Source organism: Myotis yumanensis, unplaced genomic scaffold (genome assembly GCF_028538775.1).
Source record: "Myotis yumanensis isolate MYYU_CA2020_CCGP unplaced genomic scaffold, mMyoYum1.0.hap1 SCAF_3, whole genome shotgun sequence".
NCBI classification, from domain to species: Eukaryota; Metazoa; Chordata; class Mammalia; order Chiroptera; family Vespertilionidae; genus Myotis; species Myotis yumanensis.
Genome location: NW_027223754.1, coordinates 213,194,754 through 213,219,431, shown reverse-complemented (window position 1 = coordinate 213,219,431; position 24,678 = coordinate 213,194,754). Strand labels below are relative to the sequence as shown.

The following is a 24,678-nucleotide window of genomic DNA, read 5'->3' as shown; positions in this document are numbered from 1 at the left end:
GGCGAAGGGTGTGGCCCCGAGGACCCCGTGCTGGGGGCGGGGGAGCGCCAGGACCAAGGTGTGGCTGGGGGGTCTCTCCCTCCCCCACCAGAAACTGGAGGCTGAGTGGCCGCCACGATCTGTACTGTCCATTCCCGGCCCCCGCCCCACCCCCACCCGCGGGCGCAGAGGCCGGCCAGCCCCAGCGCAGGTGTCTCTTCCGAGCCGCGCCCTCCCCCGCGCCCCCCACCCCCACGCACCCAACCTCCCTCCCCCAGCCCCGTCCCAGGAGGACAGTCGGGAGGGAGCCGGCCTGGGGAGGGGGTGGGGGGGTGGGGGGGTGGATGCGTCTGTGTGTCACGGGGGAGGGAGGAGAAAAGGGAGGGGAGAGACGGAGAGTGAGGGAGAGAGAGCGCGCCGCGAGCGAGGAGGGCGGGCGGGAGGCGGGTCCTCCTACCTGGGGCGCGCTCGCTCCCTCGCAGCTCGTTTGCCGGGGCCGCGAGTCACCTGGGGAGGCCGACAAGTGCGGACACATTGGCCGCCGAGGCGCTCGGCGAGGCGCGCACGGCCCCAGGCGGCTGCGCCCAGGACAGGCAGCGCCCGCCCAGCCGCCGCGCTCGGGCCCGGGCCCGGGTCCCCGCCGGCGCTCGTGGGGCTCCGCGGTCGCTCAGTCGGGCGGCGAGGTTGCGCCCCGAGCCTCGGTCACTCCCCGGCCCCGGCGGCGGCGGCGCCCCGGCTCACCATGGTGGCAGCGCGCGCCCGGTGCCCGCGCCTCGCCCGCCGCCGGAGCCGCAGCGCCGGCTGAGCGCGGTCCGCCAGCCCCCGCCCCGCCCGCCCCGCCCGCCGCGTCCCCTCCGCCGCCGCTGTCTATGGCGCAGCCCCCCGCCCTGGATCATGCACAGAAACTTCCGCAAGTGGATTTTTTACGTGTTTCTCTGCTTTGGCGTCCTCTACGTGAAGCTCGGGTGAGTAACGCCGTGGGCCGGGCCGCGGCCGGGGGTCGGGCAGCCGAGGAGCCGCCTCCAGGGTCTCCCGCGGGAACGTCGGGACCGGCGGGGGCCTGGGCGGCTCTCCGGGATCCCGGCTGGCCTGGGTGCTGGCTCCTCGCCGAAGCCGAGACGGGACGTCGCCGAACCCCTGAGCGGCGGGTCCTCCGAGGGCGCCCAGCCGGGGGCTGCGGGAGGAGCAGGCGCTCGGCGGCCGCGGGCAGGCTGGCGGGTAGCGGCGAGCGTGCCCGGCGCGTATTTTCACCTGTTTGGGCTCCAGGCCCCGGGGGTGGGACGCGCCTTCCCTCCCCCGGGCTGCGCTGGGCGCTGAGCCCGGGCCGAGCGCTCGCCGCCCCGAGGGCGCGCCGGGGCGGCGGGGGGGGGGGGGGCGTCGGGCGGTTCGGGAGGCCCCAGCGCGCGGGGGGCGCGCACCCCGCCCGCGAGCGCGCAGGCCGGTGCACCCGCCACGGCCCTTCGTCTCTATCCATCACCCGGACGTGTTGAAATTACCTTGACAACTCGTCCGGCTGGCTCGGGATGGGCCGCCGGGGCCGCCTCGGGCTCGGCCCGGGCTCCGCGCCCCCGCCCTGCCGGGGCCCTCGGCCCGGCCCCCTCTCGCCGCGCTCCCCCTCGAGCGGCCCGGCGGGCGGGCGGGCGGGCGCCCGGCGGGCCGCGCTCGCAGCAGTAGCTGCTCCGAGTCGTATTTCCACATTCCTGAACCCAGCCGAGTCCTTACCTGTTGAGCCGCGATCTCCTTTAGACAGAATCTGTCTCGGCCTCGCTCGAAGGGGGGGCGGGGGGGAGCGGTGCGCTCGCCCGGGCGCCCACGGCCCCGCACCCCGCCGCTCCCAGCGCGCCTACTGTGCGCCTCGGGCAACCGGAGGCAGGCGGGTCCCGGCGGTGGGCAAAGTCCGCGAGCAGCCGGAGGGAGCGCCCAGCCAGGTGCCGGCGGAGACGCGGCTTCCCCTCGGTCCACGGCCCCCTCCGGCGTCTCACAGCTGGAGAAACTGAGGCGGGTGAGGGCAGGAGGGAAGCCCTGGCCCGGCCTCGCCTGGCCGCGTGTTGTTCCCGGGTCTTCGTGGAGGCTCTGTCCGGGCTGTTTGTTTATGGAGGTGCAGGTTCGCGCAGGGAGCCTGCTGGAGGGTTGCGGGGGGAGGAGGGAGACCGTTTTCTGGACTCCAGCAGCCCCTGCAGTTACTCTTCTTGTGCCCCCCAAAGGAATGGGCACCCTAATGAGGCCCCCTGCAGCCCGCTGCGCAGCTCCAGGGTGCCCTCCCCGGAGGTCAGTGCCCTGACTCCTTCTGTTTTTAAGGACGAGGACACCCAGCGAGGAAGCCAAGCCACTTGCCCAGGAGAGTAAGGGACCCGGCTGGGATGGGAGCTGGCTCTGGCCTCCGCGGAGCGCCCTTTCCAGCACCCATTCCCCCACGGGAGCCCTGAGAACCGCTCCCAGGGAGGGCTCTGTGCACCCCGCCCCCACTCTCAGTGCCCAGCCTGGGTTCCCAGGGCTGTCCCCCCACCTCCTGCCCCACCATGAGCCTCCTGCCCCCCCCATGCCGTGAGCCTCCTGGCCCCCCTGCATCTGACCTGGGTGGTGGCCAGTGCGGGGGTAGGGAGAGCGGGCCTGGGAGACCCGGCCTGTGCACCCAGGCACGCGACAGCCGCTGGGCGTGCAGAGAGAGCGGGTCCAGAGAGAGCGGCCGGGGCTCAGGCCCTGCCCTCTGCTCCCATCAAGGAACCTGGAGTGGAACATCCTCCCCCCCCCCCCCCGTGTGCCCCCCAAAGCACACACTCTCCTTCCTGGAGAGCAGCGGGACCCAGAGACACTGTGGGATCCACTAAGGGTCCAAGGGGGCCTCAGCCCCTGACACCAGCTCCCCTCCCCTCCTTGATCTTGGGGGGGAGGGGAGAGGAAAGAGGGGGAGGAGGAGGACCCCTGTCACCTCAGGGTTAAATGACCTGGGAGCCCTGTGCACTGAGGTGGAGGTTTGGGTGGGCAGTGCCCCCTACACCCCTCATCCAGTGGCCTTGGCTGAGCTCGTTAACTGCCCAGCCCACCTGCCCTCATCTTAAAAATGGGGTGACAGTAGCGCCTCCTTTCCTGGGTGCTGTGAAGGTTAGTCCTGGGGCCCTTTGTGTGGGATTGGGGGGTGTCCCCTCACACCGGCCCAGCATTTCTTATTGTTAATGCCCGAGATCTCAGAGCCGCTGCAGGCCCCTGGGGTGCCTCCACACACATCTGGGGCCTCAGAACCGGAGTGTGGGCCCCATGTGAGAGGTGGTATGTGTTGGGATATTCCGTGATCACAGCCTGCCTGCCCACAACTGTGCACACCAGCACACCCCCCCCCCCCCCCCCATGGCCCTCAGCCAGCGCGGGTCTCAGCCCCTGGGAGGACTCCCAGACCAGCAGGGATGGAGAACTAGGCCTCAATCCCTTGGGATTGGGGTCCCAAGGCCAGCTGTGCCTTGGATTTGCACAATTCTAAAGCAATGGGCTTTGGGGAGTCACCGTTTCTCAGCTGGGCACTGAGCAGCCTCGAGCCCCAGCCCCGAAGAGGCCAAGCCAGGGCCCGGAGGACCCGCTGTAGTCTGGGTCCCCTCTGTCCCCGGGAACCAGGGTCATGAAGTCCCAAGGCCAGCCCTGCTCCAGGCCTGCCCCCTGGCCTTGGGGCCGGAGAGGCAAAGGGGCCTGAGAGCCCTGGACCTGGAAGAAGGGAGAGGAGAGGCCACCCCCCTCCTGGTGCTGGGTGCGTCCGCAGAGGGAGAGACGGAGGCGGCGACCGAGGGCAGGACTGGATCTCCCAAATCCACCCCCCCCACCCCCGCCATGTTGCTGAGGCCTCTGTTTACGTGTCACCTTGCCTGCTTTGTGCCTTTGCCCCAGCTTAGAGGGGCTACACTGCATCTATAGAAACACTGAGGTGTAGCCATGCTCCACAGACAATAGCAGGTGGAACTCAACCCGTGTTTCTGGGCTTAAAAAAAATATCACTGGAAGAAGGATTGTTCAGGAAAGTGTGTCCCACTCTTGCTGCAATCGGCCCCTCAAGAGACAGCAAAAGGAGTGAGGGGGAGCCCTAGCTGGGGGCTCTGAGCACCTGTTGGGGGTGCGTTCCCACTGTCAGCCTCTCCCAAGAGACGCAGAGGCCGGCCCTGCAGACACCAGTGCGCATGTGCACAGGTGAGCCCTGCCAGGTTGGGCCTGGTTGGCCAGAGCAGTGAGGGCCCGCGACCCACAGCCAGGCTCACCAAAGTGAAGGGCGCGCAGGCAGAGGCGCAGCACACACAGTGCATCTGTGTGCACACACCTGCGCCCTCCCGGACGCGCCCACGCCCCTGCGGGCGCACAGGCACAGGCAGGCACATGCACAGCACACACTGCCCAGCGCAGCCCCGGAGGAGCGAACGCCCCCGCGCGGTCACCCCGCGGCGCGCCCCCCCAGGTGCACCCTCCGGCGCAGCCAGAGCCGTGTGGCTCGCCCCAGTTGCGGGGAAGGGGTCCCAGCCAAGGCGGTTTGGGCAAGCCCTGGGGGCGGCTCCCGCCGCGCTCGGGTCAGCCTCCCCTTTAAAACACCCGCCCGCGGAGGAGGCGGATGTAGGGGCAGCCCGGCCAATGGCAGCTGCGTGCCTCGGGGACTTGGAGACGTGAGGCAGAGCGAGTGACAGAGCCGGTTCCGACCGATCCACGGACGGAGGTCCAGTCTCGGCGGCTGAGGCTCCCCGGTGTCCCTTGCCGGCCCCACCCCCTCCCCGCGCTCCAGCCCCAGAGCGATGCGCAGCCCTGGCGGCGGGGCACCGGCGACCACTGCGCCGGGACCCGCACGCCAGGGTCCCTAGCGCCCGCCGCCGCCGCCCTTCCTCGGGGAGGGCCCTGGAGACCCCGGCCTCCGCTGGCCCAGGCGCCCTGCCCGCGGGGCCTGCCCAGCCCGCCGGGAGCGCCGGCCCACCATGCGGCTGCTGTCGCCACGCAGCGCGCTGCTCTCCGTCTACTGCCCGCAGATCTTCCTCCTCCTGTCCAGCGGCAGCTACCTGTGAGTGCGCGGGCGGCGGGCGGGCGGGGGCCCAGCCTGGACTGCGGGAGCCCCGGGAGGGAACGAGGCTGGGAGGTCCTGGGCGGGGCGCCGGTGTCCAGCGCGCGCAAAAGCCGGGGGGCATTGGGTCGCCTGGCCGCCTAAGCCCCCGAGGTGGAGGGCGGGGCGGGGCGGGGGGCTTTGGCGGAGACGGGGTGGTTTGGGTTCGAGCAAAGGCAGCTTCCCAGAGGGGATTACCCCCCAAGGTCAGGCTGCAGGCATCGGGCGCGAAGGCCGGAGGGCTCTGGGGCGGGGCGGAGATGCCCTGCGCGCCCCAGCCGAGTCCTGGACCAGCGCTGTCCCCTCCCCATATAAGCCCACGCGGCCCACACTGTGGTGCCACATTTGAGAGGGTCCCACGCAGGCCCCCGCCCCCGCGGAACATGGGCGCACACGTGCACGCCGCTCCCCTCCAGGCAGAGAGCATCCAAGTTGCCCTGGAGTCTGCGGCTTCTCGCGCCTTCCGCCTGGCCCGGCCCGGCCCGCTCCTCACCTGGGGGTGAGGGGGGGCAGAGTGCGCGCACGCGCGGCTCTCACCGGGGTGTGCCCCGGGTCCCGGCCGGGCAGCGGGCAGCGGCACGGAGCGTGGGCGCGCGCGCGTGTGCATCGGCCGGGCCAGCGATCGCCCGGCTCCGGGCAGCTCTAGGCAGGGCCCGGCCCGGCCCAGGGAGCCGAGGGGCACGTTGGCGCAGCGGTGGCTTCGCTGGGTTCCTAATGGGACGCATATGCTCTGGCCTCCGATTTAAAAAGAAGTTTGATTTATGGAACCGCCGTTTGGGGGAATTTAAGCTGGATGCTACTGATTAAACCTCAGAGCCAGCTCTCCCTCCCGCCCGGCCTCCCTCCCTCCCCTCCCCTCCCCCGCCCCCTCCTTTACACGCGGGCCACGTCCGGGGTCGCCTACCGCGGCCTTCCCGCTCCTGCGCCTCCCCTCCCCCCACGCGGCCGCAGCTCTAATAAATGGCCGCGCCCCCACCCCCTTTTAATAGCGACGCAGCCAATTCCTCCTCCAGCTCCTAGGAAATTACTATCCTACCAGTTTTCCTTCTATAAATAGTCGCGCATCTTGAAACAAAAGTTCGCAACCACAGCCAGATGCTGCGAGGCCCGCGGTTTGCCGGGCTGTGGGACATAATTACAAGGTCCGGGCGCGGAGCGCTCCAGGCCGGCGAGCAGCCGGCTGCGGAGGCATCGCCTGGGGCGGGGGGAGCGGGCTGCCCCGGGCGGCGCGGGGCGGGTGGGGACCGCCTGAGCGGTGGGGACTCGGGCTCGGGAAGAGCCCTGCTGCTGGCGCGGCTCCCAGGACATGGATCAGCCCAGCGGCCTGGGCTCCCAGCCCCGGGGTCCCCGAGGTCGGAGGTGGCGGTCAGCAGCCTCGCCCCCCAGAACCCGGCACCCAGCCTCACATCTGCACCCGCAGCTGCGCTCTGGAGCCAGCTGGCTGAGGTGGGGTGACGGGAGGTGTGCAGGGTGGGGACCCGGACTCCTGGGCTGGTTTGCAGTGAGGTTCCGAGAGAAGGAGCCGGTGGGGGCGGGGCCCGCAGCAGCTGCGGGCTGTGGGGCAGGTGATGCCGGTTTACCTCCGCAGACCCCGGGCTTTCCTTGGGGTTTGGCCCCCAAATCCGGGTCTGCAGTGGCCACGGTGTGCGCTGCCAGCTTGGTTGGCAGAATTCTCCTACAGCGACCGCTTTCCCAAGTGTTCCTGGGCCACCGCTGGGGTCTGGAGTGGGCACTGCCCCTGCCCTGCCTTCAGCGGCCAGCCCAGCGGGAGCTGCAGTCCCAGCCCCGGGGGAGAAAGTGCTGAGACGGCCTTTCCTGGGCAGAGAGGAGCTCAAGATGTTCCCAGGAGGGGGGGGCGGCTGGAGCATCTCCGGGCATCCCTGCCCGGTTTGGGTGGGCACAGCCTGGTTTATGCGGTGATGCCATGGGTGGGAGCAGGGCCCAGCGACGGGAATGGAGTGCGGGTGGTGAGCGATGGGAGGCTGAGCTGATGCCTGCGGGTCAAGGGAAGCTTGGGGAGCTGGGCCCTGCGGGATCTGAGGATGCCCAGGGCAGGAGGAGCCTTGGGCAGAGGCTTCTTTCTTCTCCAGAGAACTTTCCAGAAGGCATCCCGTGGCTGGGGTCGCACGCCGGCGGACAGCTGATCCTGCCCTTCCTCTGGCTGCTCTCCCAGCTCCCTGTCCTGGCCTGTGGTCGTGCACAGCGAATCCCAGATGCACGCCTGGGCCCCTGCGCTGATCGGGTCCGACGGGTGTGCTGGCCTGGAAGGGCCTGACCGCCCTCCCCCCAGGCCTGGTGCTGAGCTGGGCCAGAGGCGCTTGGGGCGGGGGTGCTCTGGCCAACCCCGCCCTCCTCTCTGGGCAGAGCAGAAGCTCCCGGCTGGCGGGTCAGCGAGGGCCAGGGGAGGGCAGGTGGGGGGCCGCAGGCCAAGAGGATGCTGCGGTGCCAGGTCAGCTGGTATGGGGGCCTGGTGGAGGCCTGAGGCCAGGACCAAGCTGACTTTCTGTGCTGGGCAGGTCCTTCCGGCCCGGGCCGCCCGCTCCCAGCTGTGGGGGTTGGCTGCAGTGACCCCCCAGGTCTTCCGGTAGCAGCCTCTCGGTGACCGCCTGCTCCGGGGAGCGGAGTGAGTCACGGGTGACAGGGCGGTTACTCACCGACCACCTGGCTGTGGGGGGTGGGGGCTCTCGCCACGGCCCAGCCCAGGCTGGCCTCTTCCTGGCTCCGCCGCCGTGGCTTTGGTGGTGGTGTCCACCGCAGCCCCAGAAGCCCTGTGGGCATGACCCTGGGCGGGGGGTGAATCAGGGCCCCTCCGTGGCATCACAGCCCACGTGGGGGCAGAATGGGGGCCACCGCTGAGGTGTGGACAGGTCGCCCTGGGAGGAGCAGCTCCCTGCCGTCGGCTGGTCAACAGGAGGGACGGGAGGAGCTGTGCTGTGTGGCCCTGGCCAGGCGCACGGCCTCTCTGGGCCGCGGTCTCCTTGTCGGTCACTCGGGAGGGAGAGCCTTCCTTCGCACACTCAGGTCCGGCCCACCGAGGGTCTGAAAGCGTGCGCAGCGCTGGAGAGGGTGGGTGTGCACGCAGGGGTTAGAGCCAGGGGACTGCCACAATCTTAGCACCCCGGGGACCCCGGCTCAGGTGTACAAACCAGAGAGAACCCCAGGAAGTGACTGACATGTGAGACTCACCAAGCGCTCGTTAGGGGGGTGCAGTGTGCTCTGGAGGGGACTCCCTCTGACCTCTCTGTGTGGGGAGGGTGCACTGGGGGGGGGGGGGATGCTCTGAGCTGTGCTGAGGCCGCAGGAGAGTGGCCCCTTTTCTAGTCAGGTTTCCCGTGAATCCTTACGAGGCCCAGGGGCCAGGTGGCAACCCAGATCCCATCCCCATTCCTCCACGTACTGCCTGGGTGTCCTGGAGCCTCGGCTGTGTCCTCTATACAGAGGGGACCACGGGGACTCAACCTCCTAGAATGGGTGTGAGAACCCAGCAAGCCAATGCAGGGATGTGCTCAGGGCTCCTGCGTGTACAGTGAGCGCTCAGGAGGTGGGCTCATTCCCAGCTCTTAGGAGTGTGTTTGTTCAGAGGAGAGTGATGAACTCTCAAGGGTATCTCAGAGGGCTTCCTGGAGGAGGTGACACCAAGACTGAGATTGGAAGGATGCGCAGGAGCTGCCCAGACTAAACAGGACCATGAGAGAGAACCTTGGAAGAAACAACAATACTTACTGTCTTGAGAGCGCCTCGCAGCATCTTGCGGAGGGAGTCAGACTGTGTGCCGGAGTCCAGCAGAGAGGCCTTCTCCCGGGGTCACGCAGAGCCCAGGGGAGCAGCCTTTGAGGAAATGTCCCCTATGGGGGGGTCCAACCGAGAGAGGAGCCCGGGTTTGGGGCCTCAGGGGAGGTCTGGCAGTCAGTGGAGGTGCTGGCGGAGGAGGTCACCATGGAGGGAGGTGTTGTGTGGGGCCCTGTGGGCACATTGTCTCTGCCTTGAGCTCCCCTGGGGGCACGGGGATATAGGCCAGCAAGTCCCACCCGCCCCCTCCACCCCACCCTGTCCCAGAGCCTCATGCAGCCTGTGGGGAGCCCAGAGCCCCAGCTGGGGGTCTGGGCCGATGCTCTGGGTAGAGGGTGTGGCAGGGCAGGGGAGGGGAGGGGAGGAGATGGAGGTCTTGGCCGTGGGACTCAGACCTTCCGTCAGCTCAGGATTGGGGGGGCCCAGAGCGAGCCCTCTGGGTGCTGCCTGTGGCCCGGCCCTCAGCGCTCTGCCTCTCTCCCGGGGGAGTCGGAGGGGCTTCGGCTGGCTCCCTGGAGGCCTCCGTTCTTCATGGCCCTGGGTCCAGCTTGCATAGGGCTCACCCCCACCCCCCCCAGCAAGGGGACAGGCTGGGCGCCCTCCCTTGTCAGATGAAACCCCGGCCCAGGGCTCCCTCAGCCTGATGAAAGGGTCATTGTGTGGTGCAGGCCGCCCGCTGGCCAAGGACAAAACCACCGTTTGTCCTCCTTCCCTGGCGCGGGGCTGGGGCCTCCCCTTGGGCTGGCCGGCGGGGTGGGGGTGGGCACAGGTGCGCTCCCTCTTCCCTTTCTCTATCTCCCCTGTCTCCATCACAGAACTGCTCCTGGCGTAGGCCCCCTCCCAGTCCTGCCCCCGACCAGGGCGTCCTCACCCCTCAGCGGGGGCCTGAGGCTCCAGCCAGCCCAGCTGTTGGAATAGAGGTGGTGAGCTCTCTGGCCCTGGAGGCATGCAAGTGACGCAGGAGCGAGGCCTGGAAGACAGCCCTTCCTCACTGGGCCTCGGCGCCAGCAGCCAAGCAGGTGCTGGGTCTGCTCCACGGGGAAGGTTGCTGAGCCCGAGGCGGGCCCGGTAGCCTCAGGTGCAGAGCCCAGCACAGGGCAGGTGGCCGCTGAGGCCTTGGGCGCCGGGAAGGGCTGTCTGGGCTGTGAGGGGCAGACGCTGTCACTGGGCAGTGGCCACAGGAGGGAACAGGAGGAGGGAACCCTGAGCCTGCCCGCCGCCCGCCCAGCAAGCAGCTCCGGGCATCAGCTGGTCTGGAAGAGCCCTTAGCCTGCCCGGGCTCCCGTCCCCATGACACCCGTGGGCCCTCACTTTCCGGACCCGCCCCCCACAATGCACTGCTGTCCCTGCTGTCCCCGCTCCCCGCCTGCTCCGCCTCCAGGTCAGAGGTGCTCCTTGCACTGAAGGTCCTGCTCTGCCGGGAGGGAAGGGCCCGGAAGGGTGGCAGCGGCTCAGCTCACCTCCCGGAGCAGACCCTGTACCGCCGGGCGCCCAGGTCGGAGCTGAGACGGGCTCATGCTGTCCGGATGGTAAAACATTCAAGGCCCCTCTGAGTGGGATCCTCCGGCGCAGCTACCTGCCCGGCCCCGGGCCGACTGCGGACTGGCTCTGTACTCCACTGCGGGAGGCTGGGCCCGGGAGCGGCCTCGCAGCAGCCCCTGTGCCAGGTGAACCATGGGCAGAGCTCGCAGGTGGAAGTGGGCAGCCTCGCCTTCCTTCCCACAGCAGGGGCCCCTCACCCTGTCCTGGAAGGTGACCTCTGACCTGCTCCTAAAGAATGTGCTGGCCCGGTCGCGTGGCTCAGGGGTTGAGCGTCCACCTATGAACCAGGAGGTCACGGTTCGATTCCCGGTCAGGGCACAGGCCCGGGTTGTGGGCTACATCCCCCGTGTGGCACGTGCAGGAGGCAGCCGATCCATGATTCTCTCTCATCGTGGATGTTTCTCTCTCTCTCCCTCTCCCTTCCTCTCTGACATCAATAAAAATATATTAAAAAAAAAAAAAAAGAAAGTGCTGGAAAGAAGGATGGCATTCCTGGCAGAGGGCTGGGTGGCGGGGCTGGGTCGCAGCCAGTTAGAGTGGGGTGGGCGGTGGGAGGTGAGGGCGGGGTGGAGGGGGGCAGGTGCTCTGGGCCTGGGGGCCGAGGGAGGGAAGCTTTTGATCAGGGCACGATGGGCAGCTTTATCCTGGGGACCGGGGAGGGGCTGTTCCTGGGCGGGGCTCAGAGGGAGGGGGCTGGGCTGAGGGCTGTGAGATCTCTCTGACCCCCCCCCCCTCCCCTGCCAGCGCTGATGAGTGAGGCCTCACTCCAGGCGACAGCCCTGAGGCATGCAGGGTGGACACTTGCTTCCTTTTTCCTTCCCAGCAGCTCCGGGAGCCAGGCAGGGGGCAGGTGTGGTGACTGCTGGGAAGTCCTCCTCATTGTCTAGCTTCTGCCCCAGGCGAGGGCCTTGCAGGGGGCTCCCTGCCCCCAGGGTGCGGCCCCCACGGGGTGGTTCCCGGCCCCTCCCAGAGAGGTGCTGCGAGCCAGGGTTTGCCGCCAAGGCTGAGTGGGAGCCCAGAGCGACCCCTGGCTCGCCTCCCTGCCTTCCTTCCAGGGCGGAGATTCCTGCAGGGGGAGGGGCGGGAGGGCTGCCAGCGCTGGGAGAATGAGCGCTGAGGAAGCAGGAAGCTGGGAAGGCCCAGGGCTGTCCTGCCCTTGGCCGTGATGCCGAACCCCTGCCAGGTGGTTGTGTGGCCTTGGACCAGACACTGCACCTCGCCTCCAACGGGGGGCTGGGGCGGGGGGGGGGGGGAGGGGGTGTTCCGAAGGTGCTGCCTCATTAAGCGCTCACCACCTGGTTCAGGTGGTCACACCCAGTGCCCAGGGTGGAGCAGGCTGCCCCTGAGGTGGTGAGCGCCCTGCCCCGCAAGGCATCCAAGATAACATGGTTGGCTGGGGAGGCCCTGGGGGCTCAGAAATTCTCAGAAGGAAAAGCCCAAAGCGCTGAGGGGGATTGGGGGGTGCAGGCCTGTGGCGGGGGCAGGGGGTGGGCTCATACTCTGCTCTGAGCACTGCGTGGCCCATGCAAGCCCTGCCTTCATCTGTGCCTGGTGGGGGACCCTCTAGTTCATGGCCCACCCTGCGGGCCATGTGGAGGTAACTGCTCGCCATCCGCTGCCTGCAGGGGCCCGGCCCCCAAACCCGCCTCAGACCATGGCCCGAGCAGCCAGCGTGGCAAGGCCTGGGCGGCCCGAGAGGTGCCGGTGGGCCAGGGTCCTGCTGGTGTCTTCCCTCCTGTCCCGCCTTCGTGTCCTCCAGAGTCTGTCCTGAGGTTGCAGGCTGTCCATCCTGGTCACCCAGGCCTGCAAGGCGCCTCACGTCCCACAGGTCCGGGCACCAGGGCCAGGGCTGGGGTCACAGTGTCCCTTCTGTGCCCGGGGACGAGGAGAAAGGCCGGGCATAGGCCTGGGGGAGGTCTAGGGCCCCGCCCCGGTCAGGCAGAGCAGCCAGGCCTGCGGGCAGGGGCGCTGACTCCCAGCCCTCAGCAGCCCCTGCGGGAGCCGGTAGAGCCACATCCGGGCTGGGAGGGGGCACAGGAGCGAGAAGCAGGCGGGCTTTTTGGGGAGCGCGAAGCCGGGCCTGGAGCTTTGCTGGCTCCGCAGGGCGAGTTGTAGGTCCACGTGGCCTGAACCTGGGCATTCGTGATGGGCCCCGGATGCCCAGCAGAGGTCCGGAAGTTTCTGAGGTCAGGGTCAGTGTCTTGGGGTCACAGTGATGGGTGAGGCTCTGACTCCACAGGTTTAGCAGAGGGGGGGCTGCTCCTGGAGTGGATGGAGGACCCCTGGCGGTCCTCGCCCCCCTCCAGCGGCCTCAGCCCACCCGCGCCCCCTGCTCACAGCCCGCTTCTGCCCAGCCTGCCTGGTTCTCTCCAGGGTGGAGTCTCAGGTGCCAGGCCAGGCGTGCCAGCTCTGAGGGGAGGGCGGACGCTCCGCTCTCTTCCCCGGGAACACTGCGGGCAGCGAGGTGAGCTGAGCCAGGGCAGTGGCCTGGAAAGGCTGTGGCAGGCGAAGCCGCCAGGGAGCGTGCGGGCAGGAGACTTGCCTGCGGCCCCGGCGGTTCTCCCCATGGACAGATGGGCAAACGGAGGCCCGGAGGGGCCGGTGAGAGTCAGCGGCAGAGCAGAACTCGCACGCAGGACCCCAGGCCAGACTCTGTGGACTACAGCTCGGTACCTAGGTGGCCGCCTCAGCCGCTCACTATGCAGATGGGAAACTGAGGCCCAGCGGCACCTCTTCCTGCCTCCAGGCCTCTCTGTGCCTCCTCTAGCGACACCCTCGTCCCTGCCCGCCACCCCGTGCCCGTGGCCGGCTGTGCCCTCAGCCTCAGTTTCCTCCTCTGAAGAGCCGCGGGGGGCGGAGGTGAGACCGGCGGGGATGCCCCCCAGCGCGGTGCGCCTTCTGACCTGTTCCTCCCCCGAAAGCGAGGCCTGGGTCTGGGCAGGTGAGGGGACAGGCTGGTGGCCGGGGCAGGCCTGCCGTCCGTACTCACGTCCCCCCACCCCCACCCCCTGCAGGGCCCAGGCCAGTGAAGGGAGCCGCCATTTGCCTACAGAGGGCTGATGGGTCCCTGTTATCAGAGGAGAAAACCGAGACTTGCTCGGAATGGCCTCGTGTGGCCTTCCCAACCTCTGAGATGTTCCCTCGCCCGCGCCCCACAGAGCTGGGCCTCGAGCCCCCGGGGGCGGCAGAGGAGTGCACTTGGGGATCCAGACACGGGACAGGCGTGAGCGCCCGGGCCCTTGCACCAGCCGCATCGGCTCCGACCGCTTCTGTCCCTTCTCTCCAGCTCATTCTGCAGAGGCGGCTGCGGGGACCCCGCCCCTCCTCTGGCTCTGACTCTGTGACCGGGCTGGGGGTCTGCTGCACAACCCAGACCTGGGAGACATGCTCCTCCCCACGTGGCCGGCAGGCCCACCTGCGGGAAGCGCTGGGCAGCCCCGCACCTGTGGGCGCGGCAGGAAGTGGCCGCGGGGGCGGGCAGGTGCCGCCTCCGGGACTGCGAGCACTTCCTGGACGAGTGGACCGCTGGCCTCCCCGGCTGATGCGGATGATTAGAACATTCCTCAAATATTTCGCCCGAGGATGCCCAGGAGGAAGGATTGCACAGCTCCCGGGGCAGAGCGTGGGCTGGAGGAGCGGCCGGCGCCAGGGGTGGGGGCCGGAAGGAGGCTGGGCCTGGGCCCCAACTTGGCCAGCGTGCCCCCCTCTCACCATTAGCTGGGGCTGGGGTGGGGCTCACGTCCAAGGCCAGCTCCGAGCCCAGCTGGGTGCTGGGCCATGGGGGGGATCCCTGACCTGGGAGCCCACAGCAGGTGGGTAGACAGCCCTGGCCCCAGTGGTGCGCAGAGAAGCGCGAGGGGTCCAGCACAGGGTCCTCCTCCCCGGGGCCTCCGAGGAGGGTCCCTGCGGGAGAGTGGGGTCTGGGAGGACGTCAGCTGTCAGTCCGCCTGGGGCCCTGCGATCCGCTGCCCAGCGCTGTGGCAGGCGGGAGCGATGAGGAGTGTGCTGCGGCCGGCCTGGCTGACCCCATGGCCCCAGCCACTGTCCTGCTGGGTGGGGAGGGCAGGCTGGGCGTGGGCAGTGCGGCCCAGAGGGCAGGGGGCTGGTGGGCTGCCCCTGGGGATGGGGAGGAGGGACGGGGACAGGTGCCCAGGGGCCCCTCCCAGTCCAGGGGAAGGGTCTGGGGTGTTGAGGCCCAGAGGGTGCATCCTCTCCCTTGGGGTGCTGCCTGGCCCTGGCCTCAGGACCTCCCTCCACCCCACCCCCACCGCAATGGGGGCCACAGGAGCTGGTGCTCAGTCCAGAGAGAGGGCAGAGGGTGTGGGGCCAGGAGGGCCGCCCGCGTCAGCTCTGTCCCCGCTGTCTGTGGTAGAGGTGCCGGCTCTGCGGCCTCCTGGCGACAGGGCGGCCCGTCTGTGCCCGTGGATTTAAGCCCTGCGGGCGGATCCCATGGCTCCGGGCCTGGGAGGCTCCTGTCAGGTCCCGGCTGGCAGGGACACCTCCTCCTCTGGCTTCTATACAGAATGGCACAGCTTGTCCCGTCCCTGGCAGTGCTGGGACCAGTGCTCAATGGTTGGTGCCCACCAAGGGCACCTGGGGCGGCCCGACCCCATGACCCCGTCACCTGCTCACCTCCCGCAGTTGGAAGCGGAGTCCCTTCCACCCCGTGGGAAGTGGGGATGAAAGCGGCCTTTTTACTGACCACAGTGAAAGTGGGGCGGCCGGAGGGCCACCCAGCCACCTGCCCGCCAGCCCGTCCCCCTGAGGTGGCCTCGCTGGCCGTTCTGCTCCCCGAGCGACCCCGGGAGCGTCCCCAGCGGCTCCCCCAGCAAATGGGGCTGAGGTGTCGCCTTGTTCTGCTCCTAGGCCCGCCTGTCCGCCGTTCATTCCGTTTTCCCAGGAGGACCCGTGCCCCGCACAGCACACAGTGGGGGTGAGAGGGACCCACGCCCTGGGCCGGCCCTTGGAGGAAGCGTCCACTACTCAGCCCCGGGCCCGAGGGACTCTGCCAGCCGGGTGCAAGGCGGGGCCTCCTCCAGGAGCCCCAGGAGGGCCCCCAATGCAGCTGGCCCCCGAGTGCAGCCCCTGCTTCCAGGCACCAGCGGGGGACATGGCTCTCCAGATGGACCAGTGCCCCCCACCCCTTGACAATCTTTGAGGTCAGGGACGGGGTGACGAGGCGCTGACCAGCCTGGGCAGGAGGTGTGGTCCCAGCCCCCACTCTCCGCTCCCTTCTGAGCTACTTGGCAGGTGGCTGGGCCGCTCGGGACGTGCGGTTCCTATTGTGAGGGACTCGTATGACTCTTGTTATTGTTATTATTATTATTTGTTGTTGTTGTTGTTGCTGTCAATCCTCACCGGAGGATATTTCTTCCATTGATGTTTAGAGAGAGTGAGTGGGAGGGAGGGAGGGAGAGAGGGAGAAACATCAATGTGAAAGAGATGTTTCCCACACCCACCCCAACAGGGTTGGGGAACCAGCCTGCACCCCAGCTACGTGCCCTTGACTGGGAATCAGACCCTCGACCCTCCAGTGCCTGGGCTGGCGCGCTGCCCACTGAGCCACACCGGCCAGGGCTGCTTGCCTCTCCTCTTGGCCCGGACTCCAGAGCTCTGTCCTAGCTGCTGAGTGCTGAGCAGCACGAGGGATTCAGGTTAGACTCCCGGCTGCTGGGACAGGCTTGGAGGGTGGTGACCTCCTGAATGAGGCCGGGGTGCCCCCTGCAGAGATGGGGCACAGAATGGCTGGATCCTGGATGCCGCTGAGATGCTGGCTCCCCGTCCCGGCCCCGCTCTGGGCCTCAGGGTCCCTGACGGCGCCGAGGCACGGATGTTCTTCCCAAGGATGGTGGAGCGGGGGTGGGGGTGCTGCCCGAGGAGCCCCCCAGCAGGGCCTTGGCAGGGGTGGTCTTAGCCGGAGCCCAGAGCTGTCGCCTCCCAGGCGCTGCCAGGGCCTTGGGGCAGGGGACGCCAGCAGGTCAGCCCCACCTGTGAAGGCCCCCCGCCCCTAGGCTCTGCTGTCTCCATCCTCCTCCTCGCCCGGGAGCCACTGAGCGGCCTGTCCCCTGTACTCAGGGTTCACAGAGCCGAGAGCCTGGGGGACGGGCAGGCCACTTCTGCGGGCGTCCAGGCAGCGGTGAGGGCGGCAGGCGGCCAGCCCCCAGCAGGCCAGCCGGGGTGTCTGAGAGCCTGGGTCGGGTTGCACTCCTGCAGGGGAGCCGTAGGCCAGGCACACACCGGCCAGGCACGTGGTAATGATTGTTATGTTCATGTCGCATTTCGAAAGCGTCTTTCTGTAGGAAACCTTGGCGTTGCATCCCCGACTCGCTCTGCCGGCTGGTGCCCGCATGTTGCAGCCTTGACCTTCTTGTTGAGGTGCAACCTACACGAGGTGGGTGCAGAGATCGCGAGAGGACAGGGGGTGCCTGCTTCCCTCTGTGGGCACCTGTGTGACCATTACCAGCGGGGACAGAGAACATTCCGGAACTCAGCAGGCTCCGGCCCCTCCCAGGGGGGCCTCCCACCCACGGGGACGCCAGTCTGACTTCTGTCTCGAGGGGAGCTGGGCCCGGTCTGCAGCCTGTCCTGTCTGGCTTCATAGGTTCAGTGTGTCTGGGAGGGTCACCCACGTGGACACATGTCACTCCTGTGGACCTGTCACCACGGTGTGAACGTGTCGCAGTGTATCTGTCGTTCTCCTGGGGCGGACCCTGCAGGGCGGCTCCCGCTTGTGCCGAACACGCAGTGTGGCTTTGGGGACATACTCAGGTCCTTGGGGTGTGGACTCCAGCCAGCGAGATGCGGGTGGGGAGCTGGCCCAGGCGTGGGGTGCAGCGTGAAGTGGGCCCCGCTGGCTCCAGAGCTGCCGGGGAGGCGTCATCCCCCCGATGGGCACTCCTGCTTCCCGGTCCCCACAATGGCTCAAGGAATGACAGTTGGCACCGGGCCCCCAGGCTCAGGCCCCGAGGGCGAGCGGGGCCCCCACTGGTGAGCTCTGGCCACAGGCCAGCTACGGAGTGCTGGTCCTTCGGACCGTGTCCTCCAGCGGCAATGTGAGGCAGCAGGCCCGCCTTTCCTCCCATTTCACAGAAGTGGAAACTGAGGCACAAAGGCTGAGAGACTTGCCTGAGGCCTCACAGCTAAGAAGGGGCAGAGCCAGGTTCCCAGCCCCGCTGGCCGGCACCGGCGCTCACGCTTCTCACGCGGCCCCGGGGCTGCCAGGTGGGGAGGCTGGCCTGCTAACGCCACCGCCACCGCGGAGACCGCCCTGTGGGCCACTCCTGTCGCCTGGCGTGGCCACCTTCCCTCCCCCTCCCCCACTGGACCCGCCTCATCCCCTGGGGATGCTCTGGCTGATCAGTCTTCCCTCTGGTTGTCCCCTCCTCGCACGAAGCCCTGCTCGCCCCGTGCCAGGCCCTCTGCCGGCCTCACCACCTCTGGCCCGAGACTGGAGTCCTGTCCCCAGTCCCCAGGGGACAGAACTTCTTGTCTGCCGGGCCCCGAACCCCTTCTCCGCGCTCTCTCCTCCGAATGGCCCTGCCAGGGGCAAGGGACGTTTCCGGAAGCTCAGCCGTGTCCCCTCCCGTGTCCCGAGGCCCCTGAGCAGTGCAGGGGATGAGCCCAGAGCAGAATTTTCCATGGAAAAAGTCAGCGACTGAAACAGGAGCCCCTGCCTGGCCTCTCCGGGTGCCCGGGCCACTCGGGCTGTCCTGCCAGCCTCTCCCGGCACCTGAGCGGCAGCTGCGGGCGGGAGGTGCCCAGAGGGTCCTCCTCACGTTGGGGTGAGAGCCAGTCCCCTTGTGGGCGGCGTGCTGAGCGCCATAGCACGCCTCACCCAGAGGCCAGGTACCCCGGTGCGCCTGCCTCCGCAGCCTCCTCGGGGAACCAGTTATCTGGCTGTGATGTATTTTTATCCCCACCCCACGCCAATGGTTCCCTCAGGACAGCCAAGCGGGCCCTTATCAGCAGTCCCCTCCCTTCCAGGCGGAAGGAAGAGTGTGGGCAAGTCCTGGGTGTGGCGGGGCCAGGCCTGCCTGCGAGGGCAGTGGCCAGCCCGCGGGCACGCGGGGCTGTGGGGGAGGGTGATGGGGCGGCCAGCAACGGCTCCGACCTCAGACGCCGGCAACGACAGTGTCCACAGCCCTGGGCGAACTCAGGAGTGACCGGAGCGCTTCAGCCGGGGAGGGTGTCAGCTGTCCTGAGATGGAAAGGGGGCGTGGCTTCCACTCCTGGCTGACCTCTCATGTCTGCAAGGCACCTACTACGTGCAGTGCTTGGAGCCACAGTGCTGCGTCCACCTGACTTCTGGAAGCGGAGCGGGCTCTATGCCTGGCTGTGTGGCCTCGGCGGGTCCCCTGGCCTCTCCCAGCTCCAGGCGGCACCCCGTGACTTGGGGATGGCAGGGCTCTGCCAGGAGAGGCCCGAGGCTCAGGGCAGGGGAATTTAAGATTGTTGGGGACGAAACCCCACAGTCTAAGGAAGACTATTTGAAGTTATTTCTGAGTTACCAATCATATCTGATTATTCATGTGACTCTTGTGCGGTATGTATATATACATATGTATATATATTTAATATATTTTTATTGATTTCAGAGAGGAAGGGAGAGGGAGAGAGATAGAAACATCAATGATGAGAAAGAATCATGGATCGGCTGCCTGCTGCAGGCCCCACACTGGGGATGGAGCCCGAAACCCGGACATGTGCCCTGACCGGGAATTGAACCGTGACCTCCTGGTTCATAGGTTGATGCTCAACCACTGAGCCACGCCGGCCGGGTGCGGTGCCTATATTTCACCCGTACGTAATCTAGCACTGGCTGGGGGGTGACTGGGGGCTCCCATCCCCCTCCCCATCGCCTCCCCCCATACCCCGGGGAGGCATACAGTGGGTACAAGTGGGGCACCACATGGGCAAGGCCCCTCTACTCTCCTCCCCCCAATCCCACTGCGGCCGGGTGTAGAAATCCCGTGTACAGATGGAATTTTTTAAAATTGTGGTTAAAGACACGTTACATACAATCGGCCCCTTTCACAGTGTGAAAGTGAACTGCCCAGTGGCACCGGCGCATCCTCGATGTTGTGCAGCCGTGTCTCTGTCTAGTTCCAGAACGTCTCTCATGACACCAGGTGGAAACCATGCCATGAGATGGGGCGGGCGCTCCCCTCCCCCCCCTCGCCTCCTCTCCCCCTCCCCGCCCCTGGCAACCACGGATCCCCCTCTGTGCCTGTGGGTTTACCTTCGCCGGGCGTCTCACCCAAACGGAGCTGCAGAACGTGGCCTTTCGTGTCCAGCTCCTTTCACGGAGGTGATGTTCCCGTGGTGCAGCCGCATGGCTGTGTCGGCACTTCCTTCCTTTTCATGGCCGAGTAGTGTTCCATTCCACGGCGATGCAGACCACATTCGGTTTGTTTGTTGGTTTTATCCTCACCCGAGGATATTTTTCCATTGATTTTAGAGAGAGAGAGGGAAAGACAGAGAGAGACATCGATGTGAGAGAGACACATTGATTGGTCGCCTCCTGCACGTGTCCTGACCAGGGCCTGGGCCGGGGTGGAGTCTGCGACCGAGGTACGTGCTCTTGACTGGAATCGAACCCGGGGCCCTTCGGTCTGCAGGCCGATGCTCTATCCACTGAGCCATACTGGCCAGGGCCACATTCTGTTTATTCATTCATATGATGACGGACACGTGGGTGGGTCCCGCCTTTGTCTGTTGTGAAAGGCTGCTGTGAACGTGTGTGCTCACGGTCTCGTTGGAACCTTCCGCCCTTGTGGCTGCGTCCTGAGGAGTGGAATCGAGGGCCGGGGCCTCACCATCTCCACTCCCACCAGCGAGCGCGAGGTTCCGGGGTCGCCACACCCGCACCAGCACGCGGTTTTCCGTGGCGTTAGCGAGGCCACGCCGGCGGGTGCCACGTGGTCCCGGCTGCAGCTCTGACGGGCGTTTTCCCAGCGGGAGCCATGTTACAGGCCTCCCGCCTGCCGGCTAGCCACTTGGCCATCTTTTTGGAGAAATTCTCTTCCAGTCCTTCGCCTGTTTTCCAACTGGACTGTTTGTTCCTGAGTTGTAGCGGCTCTTTTAGACGGAGTCTTTAGTATGTGCTCACTCACCCACCCGTTTCACAGACACTCGTGGGCAGCGACGCAGGGCAGCCCTGAGGTCCCAGATGCAGCCCTCACGGCGGGGAAGCTGGGCATGGGCGCCCGGCCGCGAGGCAGGGGTGAGGTGCGTGCCCCTGTGCGAGTCCTCAGTGCCGGGCCGGAGGGTGTGCACCAGTGGGGCTTGCGCTTGGGCCTGGAAGGGAAGGAGCATCTGCCAGACAGACAAAGGCAGCGGCAGCGGCAGCGGCACCCCAGGCCGGGGGCCAGCGCCAGCATCGGGGGTGGGGTCCTCGGGGCCAGGTCCCAGGAGCCCCCAATCCCAGGCAGCGGAGCCTGGCGCTGGGGCTGGGCTGTGAGCCGGGAGAGCATGATTGATGTGGGCATTGGCAGCAGCAGGGCAGGGTGGGCTGCCTGGAGGCGGAAGACCAGGGCTGCCATGATCTGTTTCATCCCCCAACATCCACCTGAGTCCCACTGGAGTCTCCCCAGGAGACCGGCCGCCCCAGCGCCTGCCCCAGGAGGGGTTCCTGTCCCGTGGTGGGTCCTGCAGCCTGGCCTGCCGGGGGCGCTCGGAGCGAGCAGCGGGCAGCGGGCTTGCACCGGGATCCCAGGCGGCTCTGACCTGTGGCCTGGAGGCGGGTGCCCGGCAGGGTTCCCATCCGTCTCAGTTCCCAGGGTCGGTTTTCGGAGGATCTACAGTTACTCTGGGCGAATTCCCCGGATTCCAGCCGCTCCCAGCCTCGCCGCCCAGAGGCTTCCTCCCCGCCAGCCTCCGCTCGCTGCTGCCCATTGTGCCCGTGGGAGACCCGGGGGGTCTGGGCCAGATTAGCGGGCGGGCCGGGCGGGCTGTGGGGATTGGGTGTCGGTCTGGCGTCCGGGTCCCAGCACGTGCTGTGGGCTCGGGCCACACGGGGACTTTCCAGGCGGCTGTGGGTGCCTGGCTGCTCTCCCAGGAAAGGGCCGCAGGCCGTGGCAGAGGACAGGGCCGTGGGCATCCGCTTTGGGGGCCCCTCGGGGCTCTCCCGCTCCCATCCTTCGGCCTTCGCTGAAACCAGCTGTCGCCTGCACTTCTGCCGAGCCACGCCCCTCCTCCCAGCGAGCTGTCCCTTCTCCTCCAGCCGCAGCCTCTGTGGACAACAGCTGGTGGTTCCCCCAAAAGCTAAACAAACTCCCAGACGGCCCAGCAATTCCACTCCTGGGCATGAGCCCCGAGGAACGGAAGACAGGGACTCACACAAACACCCGGGCCCTCAGGTCCGCGGCAGCCCTGTCCCAGCCGGGAAGGTGGGGCGCCCAGCTGTGCTAACGGGGCGGACGGAGGTGGTCTCTCCAGACGGTGGGACGTTACTCCGCCTTAAAAAGGCTTGAGACACTGACACCTGCTACCAGGTCACGGCCCTTGAGAACACAGCGCCCAGTGACGCTCCGTGAAAGGAGCCAGACTCGGGCCGCACTCTGCGGCGTCCGCTCGGGCAGAGCCGCGGGAACGGGCGCAGGTCCCTGGCGTCAGGCTGGGAGGGGGGGACGGGAGTGCCGGCTGAGGGCGGGGTGGCCGCGCCTGGGAGCTCCGTAGAGATGGTGGTTGCACAACACTGTGAATGTGCTGAACTTTAAAATGTTTAACTTTATGTGATGTGACTTTCACGCATCAAACAAACAGTCACGCGGGTAGCAGCTCGAGACAGGAGCCTGAGCCTCACAGGTGCCCTCCTGTCTCGGCCCAGCTCCCCGAGGATGCCGGGAGAATTTGCCGGGGCGCCCTCAGGGGACTGCTCTGGGTTCTGAGCACAAGCTGCCCCGCCCAGTACACAGTAGGCGCTCAATTCATGTCGGCGCCTGTTTCCTTCTCTGAGGGCACCCCGCCATCCAGAAACGAGAGAGTAATGGCAGCAGCCCTCCCCTCTTTCTGCTGTCCGAGCCTGGCTGGTGGAGGTGGTGACCGGGGAACAGGTGTTTTATACCCCCCATTCCATGGATGTGAAAACTGAGGCTCAGAGAGGCACAGCGCCTTCCCAAGGTCACGCACGGCCTGCGGCTGGAGCCAGGAGGTGGTGGGCTTGGCTCCCAGCCGGGGCTCCCTCAGCAGCCTGCCTGGCCCAGGCACCCCGGGGGCCAGGCCGGGAGTTGGGGTGTGCTGCTGGGGGCAGCTGTGTGCAGACCCAAGGGGATGGGCGCGAAGCCCGCGTGTCCGAGCGGCCTCTTGACTCCTGGAGCTTGGGATTCCATGTCCGGCCACGTGCTGGTCCCTGCAACTGGGAGGTTGAGAGGGCAGGGGTGCGTGTCAGTGGAACGGGGCCCCTGGGGACGGCCCTGCCGCCGGCTCACCTCACCCTGTCCTCTCCCCGCCCACAGAGCGCTGTCGTCCGTCGTGGCCCTCGGAGCCAACATCATCTGCAACAAGATCCCCGGTTTGGCCCCGCGGCAGCGCGCCATCTGCCAGAGCCGGCCCGATGCCATCATCGTGATCGGGGAGGGGGCGCAGATGGGCATCAACGAGTGCCAGTACCAGTTCCGCTTCGGGCGCTGGAACTGCTCCGCCCTCGGGGAGAAGACAGTCTTCGGGCAGGAGCTCCGAGTAGGTAAGGGCACCTCCCGGCTCGCGGGACACCGACATCCGGCTTCCGGTGCCGGGGCCAGGCCGCCTGCCCCCCCATGAAGGCCAGGCCGGACCCCGCCCCCTGACCAATGACTCTGCCACAGCATCTCCCCGGGCCCTTCTCCATCCATGCCTGGCCTGGGTGGGACCGGGACCCCAGGGAGACCCAGACCGGGCCTGCCCCCAGGGACCCTGCCGCATCTGGGACGAGGGAGGCGTTGCGGGAGCCAGCCCGCGGGAGTGGATGAGGGTCCTCGGTCTGGGCTGTGGGCTGGGCAGGCTGGTGGCGGGCAGTGTGGGGCAGTGGTTGGAGGCGCGCCGTGCTGCTGGGCGGCTGTGTGCGCCCAGGACCTCCATCTCCTCCCCGCCAGCCCCCGGTCTGCACTGCCGTTCCCGGAGATGGGGTGACAGTTGTGGATTCCACGTGGGGCTGCGGGGGCTTGGTGTGAAGGGTGCCCAGCCCACGGGAGCTGTGGTGCCACGGTCCCGAGAGTGGAGGGATTCCAGGCAGAGGGAAACGTGACCACACGTGATCACACGTGCGCGGGATGCTGGGGTGTGACTGGTGTGGGGGACACGGAGGAGTGTGCATGTGGAGTCAGGACTTGGGGGTTGCGGGGAGAGGTGGTCCTCCACTTCCCTGGGCAGGGGCAGCTCAGGAGGCAGGGGCGGCGTGATCTCTGCTGGCGGTGCCGCTGCACAGTTCACGCCGTGTCTCCATGTCCTCACAGCCCTGAGGCTCCATCGTGCCCATTTTACAGGCAAGGAGACCGAGGCCCAGAGAGGGGCTGAGAGGGGAAAGTGTGACTTCCAGGTCTGACCTGGATTAGAATCCAGCCGTGTGACCTCCTGCCACTCAGGGCTGCTCAGGTGTCCGTTTCCTCATTTGTAAGATGCGCTCCATGAGAGCAGGCCTCTGCAGGGCCCGGGGCCTCTCCTCGCGTCTGCACACAGTCGGTGCCCCATAAACTGCTGCTGACTGAGGGAGGGGGGGCCGTCACACTGCCCCCCGGCCATCGTGAGGGTCAGGTGGGGAGAGGGATACCTTGGGGTGCAGCGCCGGGCATGCAGGGGCGCCTTTGCTCTCAGACCGCAGCCTGAGGGCACAGGTGGGCCCTGGAACGTGTGGGCACAGCGTGTCTTTCCGGTCCCAGAGAGCCAAGCGCCACAGCTGCTGGGACCCGGGCCAGGCCAGAGCTCTGCAGGGCTTGGAACGCCGGGCATGAGCTGGGGTGGCGCAGGGAAGAGCCCCCAGGGGCCCCTTTGCGGTGAGCAGCCTGTGGGTGGCACCTGGCACGGCCGGGAAGGCGGCCCGCCCCTCCCTGGGGCCCCACCACCCAAGTGCAGCTCCTCCCTCCAGGTGCCAGCAGGGGAGGGGGGGCTGCCCGCCCATCCAGTGCAGGGCCAGGTGCCCACTCCTGCCTGGCCCTGACCCGGAGCTCCGGGCTGTGAGGCAGCTGCGAGCACCCCGAGGCCCAGCCGAGGCCGCCGAGGCCCCGGGCAGCTGCGAGGTCGCCCGCGGCTGCAGGTTTGCCTCGTGGAGCTGGGTTCTGATCCCGCGTCCTTTCTGGAGCCTCTCGGTACCTCGCTGTGCAGGCGGGCGGTGGGCG

The 24,678-nt window shown here is 67.7% G+C and overlaps 1 protein-coding gene across 2 annotated transcripts in view; it reads left to right on the top strand.

The window, feature by feature from the left end:
• Nucleotides 1-462: 462 nt before the first annotated feature.
• WNT7B (Wnt family member 7B) overlaps nt 463-24,678 on the top strand; it is a 48,447-nt gene continuing 24,231 nt past the window's right edge. Inside the window, exons 1-2 of one of the 2 annotated variants that reach the window (XM_070411296.1) lie at nt 463-944; nt 22,825-23,051. In XM_070411296.1, coding sequence (XP_070267397.1) covers nt 874-944; nt 22,825-23,051 — 298 coding nt within the window. In that variant the 5' untranslated portion in view covers nt 463-873. Of the gene's footprint in view, nt 945-4,660; nt 5,000-22,824; nt 23,052-24,678 lie in introns of those variants that run through there. The other variant, XM_070411295.1, reaches the window with a different exon arrangement.